At 44.0% G+C, this 8,651-nt stretch overlaps 1 protein-coding gene across 1 annotated transcript; it reads right to left on the bottom strand.

Annotated features, from left to right (window-relative positions):
* Positions 1-6,189: 6,189 nt before the first annotated feature.
* Positions 6,190-7,343, bottom strand: LOC117045400 (2-oxoglutarate receptor 1-like). The gene has a single exon (XM_033146400.1). It carries the CDS (start codon positions 7,341-7,343, stop codon positions 6,297-6,299), a length of 1,047 nt encoding a protein of 348 aa, XP_033002291.1. The 3' UTR covers positions 6,190-6,296.
* Between the last annotated feature and the right edge of the window lie 1,308 nt (positions 7,344-8,651).

Consider the following 8,651-nt stretch of genomic DNA (forward strand, 5'->3'; position numbering starts at 1 on the left):
CTGGCCTCCGTCCTTTAGAGGGCGCCACAACAATGCTGTAGAATGGAGTGACAGAGCGGAGGAGCACAGAAATTTAGTGTCGCACAGGACGCCACTGAAATTTGAGAGCCCAAAGTCTGCCACTGACACAGGGAACCCATGCTCATGCATCAGTAGGGGGCATTGAATTTTTCAGCTTTCAAGTTCCAAAATTGAGGGGTGCTAGAAAGTCGCAAGATGTCTTGGGAATTCATGATATATTTTGGTCAAATTAATACCATTTAGTTTTGCTTAGAAAGTAGAATGTGTGTAGAATTGCATAGAAATCATTAAAAATGATTGCCAAGTACTTGTATTATTAGCATTATTATTACGGTAGCATTATTATTATTAGCATTACCTGAAATTTCCAGAAGGTAAAATTAAAATTCTTTGGTTTTACAAAGCAGTTTATATGCTTCTTCATCAAACGTAGACTTACCAAGCTAAACTAACCGTTGTCCAATCACAAAAATAATGGCAGGTTTGAATTCCTCACACCCAAATAAATTTGCAAAAAATAAGTTTAACCCTCTAAAATGGCACACCTGCAGCAGCCTCCCTTCTGCAAATGTTCGGTCCTCCACCTTGCACAGGGCAATGGGGCTGGTGAGCCAATGTGCTTGTAATTAATAATAATAATAATAATAATAATAATACTCTGCCCATCTGGCTGGGTTTCCCCAGCCACTCATGACAGCTTACAGCAACTCTCCCTCACATGCACGAGGGATTTGAACACTGCATAAGGACTGTATATAAGGTGAGACATTTGGCAGAAAATTCCACTCCAAAGTGTGAGAAGGCTCTGAGGCAGTGTAGCCATGACCAGGCCGTGTCTAGTGCAGCCAGGTAAGGAGTGAAGGTGAAATAATGTGAGGTAAGAGACCCACAAGGAAATGACATGTTTCTTGTGGGTTGCCTCTGATTTGTCTAGCATGTGGGGAACATTTAGTAAGTGGTAAAAAACAAGGTAAAAAACAAGCGAAAGGAAAGTCCAATGCTGTAAAGAAAAGTATTGCATAGGAACCTGGAATGTAAGAACCATGAACCTTGGTAAGCTGGATGTGGTAAAAAATGAGATGGCAAGAATAAACATTGACATCCTAGGCATCAGTGAACTAAAATGGACAGGAATGGGCGAATTCAGTTCGGATGACTATCATATCTACTACTGTGGGCAGGAATCCCGTAAAAGAAATGGAGTGGCCCTCATAGTCAACAAAAGAGTGGCGAAAGCTGTACTGGGATGCAATTTCAAAAATGATAGAATGATCTCGATACGAATCCAAGGCAGACCTCTTAACATCACAGTAATCCAAGTTTATGCACCAACTACCAGTGCTGAAGAAACCGAAATTGACCAATTCTATGAAGACCTACAACACCTTATAGAAATGACACCAAAGAAGGATGTTCTTCTCATTATAGGGGATTGGAATGCTAAAGTAGGGAGTCAAGAGATAAAAGGGACAACTGGCAAGTTTGGCCTTGGAGATCAAAACGAAGCAGGGCAAAGGCTAATAGAGTTCTGTCAAGAGAACAAGCTGGTCATCACAAACACTCTTTTCCAACAACACAAGAGACGACTCTACACATGGACATCACCAGATGGGCAACATCGAAATCAGATTGATTATATTCTCTGCAGCCAAAGATGGAGAAGCTCTATACACTCAGCAAAAACAAGACCTGGAGCTGACTGTGGCTCAGATCATCAGCTTCTTATAGCAAAATTCCAGCTTAAACTGAAGAAAGTAGGAAAAACCACTGGGCCAGTAAGATACAATCTAAATCAAATTCCTTATGAATACACAGTTGAAGTGAAGAACAGGTTCAAGGATTTAGATTTGGTGGATAGAGTACCTGAAGAACTGTGGATGGAGGCTCGTAACATTATACAGGAGACAGCAACGAAAACCATCCCAATGAAAAAGAAATGCAAGAAAGCAAAGTGGCTGTCCAATGAGGCCTTACAAATAGCGGGGGAGAGAAGACAAGCAAAATGCGAAGGAGATCGTGAAAGATACAGGAAATTGAATGCAGATTTCCAAAGAATAGGAAGGAGAGACAAGAGGGCCTTTCTAAACGAGCAATGCAAAGAAATAGAGGAAAACAACAGAATGGGAAAAACCAGAGATTTATTCAAGAAAATTGGAGATATGAAAGGAACATTTCGTGCAAAGATTACCACAATTAAGGACAAAAGTGGAAAGGACCTAACAGAAGCAGAAGACATCAAGAAGAGGTGGCAAGAATACACAGAGGAATTATACCAGAAAGATATGGAGGTCTCATACACCCCAGGTAATGTGGTTGCTGACCTTGAGCCAGACATCCTGGAGAGTGAAGTCAAATGGGCCTTAGAAAGCCTTGCTAACAACAAGGCCAGTGGAAGTGATGATATTCCAGCTGAACTATTTAAAATTTTAAAAGAGGATGCTGTTAAGGTGCTACACTCAATATGCCAGCAAGTTTGGAAAACTCAGCAGTGGCCAGAGGATTGGAGAAGATCAGTCTACATCCCAATCCCAAAGAAGGGCAGTGCCAAAGAATGCTCCAACTACCGCACAATTGCACTCTTTTCACACGCTAGCAAGGTCATGCTTAAAATTCTACAAGGCAGGCTTAAGCAGTATGTGGACCGAGAACTCCCAGAAGTGCAAGCTGGATTTCGAAGGGGCAGAGGAACCAGAGACCAAATTGCAAACATGCGCTGGATTATGGAGAAAGCCAGAGAATTCCAGAAAAACATCTACTTCTGCTTCATTGACTATGCAAAAGCATTTGACTGTGTCGACCACAGCAAACTATGGCAAGTTCTTAAAGAAATGGGAGTGCCGGATCACCTCATTTGTCTCCTGAGAAATCTCTATGTGGGACAAGAAGCTACAGTTAGAACTGGATATGGAACAACTGATTGGTTCAAAATTGGGAAAGGAGTACGACAAGGCTGTATATTGTCTCCCTGCTTATTTAACTTATATGCAGAATTCATCATGCGAAAGGCTGGACTGGATGAATCCCCAACCGGAATTAAGATTGCCGGAAAAAATATCAACAACCTCAGATATGCTGATGATACTACCTTGATGGCAGAAAGTGAGGAAGAATTAAAGAACCTTTTAATGAGGGTGAAAGAAGAGAGTGCAAAATATGGTCTGAAGCTCAACATCAAAAAAACTAAGCTCATGGCCACTGGTCCCATCACCTCCTGGCAAATAGAAGGGGAAGAAATGGAGGCAGTGAGAGATTTCACTTTCTTGGGTTCCATGATCACTGTAGATGGTGACAGCAGTCACGAAATTAGAAGACGCCTGCTTCTTGGGAGAAAAGCAATGACAAACCTAGACAGCATCTTAAAAAGCAAAGACATCACCTTGCCAACAAAGGTCCGTATAGTTAAAGCTATGGTTTTCCCAGTAGTAATGTATGGAAGTGAGAGCTGGACCATAAAGAAGGCTGATCGCCGTAGAATTGATGCTTTTGAATTATGGTGCTGGAGGAGACTCTTGAGAGTCCCATGGACTGCAAGAAGATCAAACCTATCCATTCTCAAAGAAATCAGCCCTGAGTACTCACTAGAAGGACAGATCCTGAAGTTGAGGCTCCAGTACTTTGGTCACCTCATGAGAAGAGAAGAATCCCTAGAAAAGACCCTGATGTTGGGAAAGATGGAGGGCACAAGGAAAAGGGGACGACAGAGGATGAGATGGTTGGACAGTGTTCTCGAAGCTACTAACATGAGTTTGGCCAAACTGCGAGAGGCAGTGAAGGATAGGTGTGCCTGGCGTGCTCTGGTCCATGGGGTCACGAAGAGTCGGACACGACTGAACGACTGAACAACAACAACAACAAAAAAACAAGGTAAAGCTAAAGGACCCCTGGACGGTTAAGTCCAGTCAAAGGTGACTATGGGGTTGTGGCGCTCATCTCGCTTCAGTCCAAGGGAACCAGCATTTGTCCGCAGTCAGCTTTCTGGGTCATGTGGCCAGCATGACTAAACCGCTTCTGGTGCAACGGGACACCATGACAGAAGCCAGAGCACACGGAAACGCTGTTTACCTTTCTTCCGGAGTGCTACCTATTTATCTACTTGCACTGGCGTGCTTCCGAACTGCTAGGTTGGCAGGAGCTGGGACCGAGCAACGGGAGCTCACCCCATCACGTGGATTCTCACTGCAAGCTCCACATTGATGCTTCCTGTTCACTGAATTAAAAGGAAATGTTTTCAGCTCAGTGGAGAGATTTTGGGTTTAATGTAACTCGCATTCCTAGCAATGTTCAGGCAACCACCTTTTGCATGAAGTAGTCTTGTCTTGCCTTTTTGGTTTACTCACCTTTCGCTGCCCAGCTCTACCAATTCAACAGCAGCCTGTCCCCTGTCAGAACAGAGCCATTGTCATGGTAAGGAAACATGATCCCAACAGTTGAACTAAATCCCATCCGCAGTCGCTCATGGTCCAGAAGGGAGTTTTGCCTGGATTTGGAGGAGTTTGCAGACAAGTATGGAGATGTGTGTCCTGCGATAGCATGGTAACAACCCACACTTACCTGCTAGGGATGTCAGAGAATTCTGGTGAAAACAGAAACAGGAGTGAAAATTGCAGACGCCTGATTATTTTGCATCGGAAATGGAAATCAGCCCAGAAAATAATATTCGCTGCTGTTGCTGCTTTCAGGTCACAATCGATATGTAATTGATTATATTTCCACACCATTTGCATTGTGTTTCCACCTCATTCATTTTGAGGCAAAGACAACACAACTTAGGTAAATTATGCAATCAACTATGCAAGTTACGTAATTTTGCCATCATGGGGGCCGCGAGACAAACAAGAGCAGAACAGAAACAATGGGACAAAAACAGGGCAGGAATGGAAAATGATGCCCACCTGCATCCTAAGTCATCTCCACCGTTTTTCATGGCATGACCAGGTGCTGCTTTTCCACACTAATATTCCCAGCTGCATTCTTTGTACACTAATTCCATAAATCTTTTCTGAGAGTCGCTAGAGATATCCTGCCTGCATGCTGTCTGGCTCTGTCTTCACACATTTTTTCTCCCTCGAGCTCTTTGGTGAGTGATATCCTAGGGCTGCCATACGTCCGGAATTTCCTGGGCATAGCCAGGATTCGCCCGTTCAAAATGGCGTCTGGGTGGAAATTTCGGGAAGTGGCTAAAATGTCCAGGGAAACCCAGGCATATGGCAGCCCATATTAAAGGGTTGGTTTTTTTGGTGATTTCCCTAAAAAGTGGGTAAAGAACTTCATTTTCTTGGTCCAGATTTTCACTTTTTGAGATATGGCAACCCTGTGATATCCAGACAACTCTGCTTAAGCGTGTGCCTTCAGGTCACTACATGCTGCCCGGGCTTGTGCCCCGGGGTGGTCACTCAGTGGTTTGACTTTACTCTGGAGACGCACTCCATTGTCTATCGAGACAAATGGATGCCAACAACATTACAATCTATTGGCAGTACTTGGTGCACCCTAATGTACAGCATTCATTGATATTGCATTTTTACATTGCCTTTGGTCACGGCACTTTCTGTTCTAAGGTCTGAGCAGTGCCTGCCCCATCCATATGTGCAAACTATGGAGCTACCTGGGCTGCCAACATTCTCGGACCACGTGTCTTAGCTATATAAATGCCTTGCAAAAAAAACACAAAAAACAGCAATGCTGCCTGCAGCGTTGAAGGAAGCACACAGAGGCAGCTTAGCAGGGATATGATCTGGAGTTTCTGGTCTCCACTGGATGCCCAGGGTACTTTTGCAAAAAGAAAAGAAGCAGCAGACACAAATGAAAATAGTATCCCAGTTAGCTCTTGCTGATTTAATGCGCTACTGTTAGGCTGCTTAGCAAGCGATAAGAGACACACAGCAAAATTTTAATGTGCCCAGAGACAACCTTGGACCACCCAAGCAACCATTCTATACAACTGAACTAAGTGCTCTGTGTTTGCCAGGCCTTTCCAAAGACACATGGAGGAACCTATGTCCTACGAGGCTGTTTTACTCATCGGGATCATAAGAGCCAGAGATGGAGAACCTGTGACCCTCTAGATGTTGCTCGACTCCAATTCTCATCAACCCCAGCCAGCGTGAGCAGTGGTCGGAGATGATGGGAGTTGTAGTTCAACAACATCTGGAGGGAGATAGGTTCTACACCCCTGATAAAAGCCATTCTTAAGACTTGGCAGCTGTGTGCAGCCTCTTTCTAACTTGTTTTAGGAGACAACCGGCACCAGAGGTTCTGAAGAGAAATGCATCCATTCACAATTTTAATATTCCAGATCTACTGAAGTCACTGCTACCCCCTGTCTGTTGTATTAAATTGCTCAACTTGCATCTCAGAAGAGACTGAACGGCTTGCTGGAAATTATCGCTGATTATGGCGTAAAGTAACAAGTTTCCACACGTGTTCAGGGCAGCCAGTGGCCTGGATAGAATGTAGGCAGCATGGATATGGTTTTCAATATCGCAGCTGACTCGGTACAGCCTTAGTTCAATCCGAACCACCCTAAAAATATGGAAAGGTAGAAAGCACACATAAAAGACTACCAGGAGGAAAAATGCAAGTCTACGAGCCTTCTGCTTATAAGGGTTTTGAGTGTGGGGCCCTGTAGCCAAGGTATAGATGATCACAGTGTAGCAGAGAGTCACCGTTATTAATGGCAAGTAGAAGGCCAGGCCAGTTAAAAACCAGTTGTACCACCGAATAACATCCACGTTTTCAGAACTGGTAAGGTCGAGGCAAAGAGTTTTGTTCTCCTCTATCGTCGAAGTAAACAAAAAGTTGAGAGGACCCATGGCCAGCAGTGAAATTACCCAAGTTGCAACGCAGGCCGCAACAGCCCATGCCTTTTTCCGAACGGAAAAAGACTGTATTGGGTGGACAATTGCAATGTATCGGAAGATGCTGAAGCAGGTCAGGAAGAGGATGCTGCTGTACAAGTTGAAGTGGAAACCAAAGCGGATGAACTTGCACATGAAGTCTCCAAAGACCCAATCCTCTCCATTGGCGTAGTAGTGAATCAAGAAAGGAAGGCCGGATAAGTAAAGGAGGTCTGTGCAGGCCAAGTTGAACATGATAATGGTGCTGTTTTTCCAGGGCCTCATCTTGAACGTATACACGCAAATCGCCATGATGTTGCCTGGGAATCCCACTGAGAAGATCATGCCATACAAGGGTGGCAGGTAGGATTTCCTGAGTCCGTGCACGTCGTCAGTGCAGTTCTCAACAGCAACTGCAGCGTAGCTTGGCAGCGCACTGGTCTGATTGGTTGCATTTTCAAAGGCAGTTGCGTCCATAGCAACCATTGTGAGACTTCATGAGGGCGGGAGAGAGAAAAGAGGGTCAGTTTGGCTTAGACAAATTTCAAAAACAGCATGCGCAAGTTATTTTGCTATGGGAAGAAAACTTCTGGGGGTGCAGTTAAGTGCAATATAATCAGGGTAGTGTAGCTCTGTGAAATGTTCTCGTGGTTTTGTTCCCCAAGGATGTAATGCATCCAGAGAGAAAGAGAGAGGACACCCACTGCTGCATGCCTAAATGCTCAGACAGACATGGATGGAGAGAATGGCCTGTCTTTTCCTCAATTCTCCTTCCTTCCTTCCATTCCCTCAAGAGTTGGAATGGAGGAAAAATTAAATTCATATTTCAGTTAAAAGTGAACTCACCAAATTTGCACTTTCTAAAACAATACAAGAGCTGAAATGTGACCGACCTTTGAAATTTGCACTTTTCTGAATTTTGCAATGCAAGTGATACGCACAGCCGAGCAATGTGCAGTAAAATCCCTGTGTTAAAGTGTGCGTGTAAGTGCATATATGATTGAAAATAACGTATAAAATCCATTGTGCTGCTTGCAAGAATGTGCCTATTTGTCAAACCTGCACAATTTTTTTAAAGGAGAAATTCACATTGGGAGAAATAATTTTCGTAAGGGCCCCACCATCCCTAATCACAAATATGGAGAACTGAATTTAAGATTGGAAAAATGAGGAACAAAAAGAACCCCAAACTGGCAGGTCCCTCCCTCCATGCTCAAGAGACCTTCACACATCTTAACCCCAAGAACAAGGAGGTTCTCAGAAGCCTGAAATTAGGATAAGTATGTGTGGAAACTGTTGGTGGTTGGGGGTAAGGAAGTTGGGTATATGTGTTGACCCTCCATCTTTAATGAACCCCCAAATTTAGGGTTCTGTGCACTATAGGAGCATCTGCAGAAAGAGGAACTATGCAGGCCTGTAGCCAGCCTCCAATTTTGGGGAACGGGGGAGAGTGGATAGCAAAAAAGTAGAGAGCCAGTTTACACATTAATGTATTACTTAAGATTCATTAAGGCTATATTAATGATGATAATGATTATCATTATTACCGTTACATGTGCAGGCCTTTGTTGCAGGTAAGAGGGCAACTATTTCTGGGGTTGCCAGAGTACAACCTCCTCCTCCTGCCTTTCCTTCCCTTCTTCCCTTCTTTAATTTCCTCCTTCCACCCACCCGCCCTCTGGTTGCTTTCCTACCTCCCCCCTTTTCTCTTCCTCAGTTTCCCTTAACTCCTTTCATTTCCTTGTTCTGCCCATTCTAGGTCCTTCCCTTCCTTTTATCTTTTCACCTGGACCT

Source organism: Lacerta agilis, chromosome 4 (genome assembly GCF_009819535.1).
Source record: "Lacerta agilis isolate rLacAgi1 chromosome 4, rLacAgi1.pri, whole genome shotgun sequence".
Classification (NCBI taxonomy): domain Eukaryota; kingdom Metazoa; phylum Chordata; class Lepidosauria; order Squamata; family Lacertidae; genus Lacerta; species Lacerta agilis.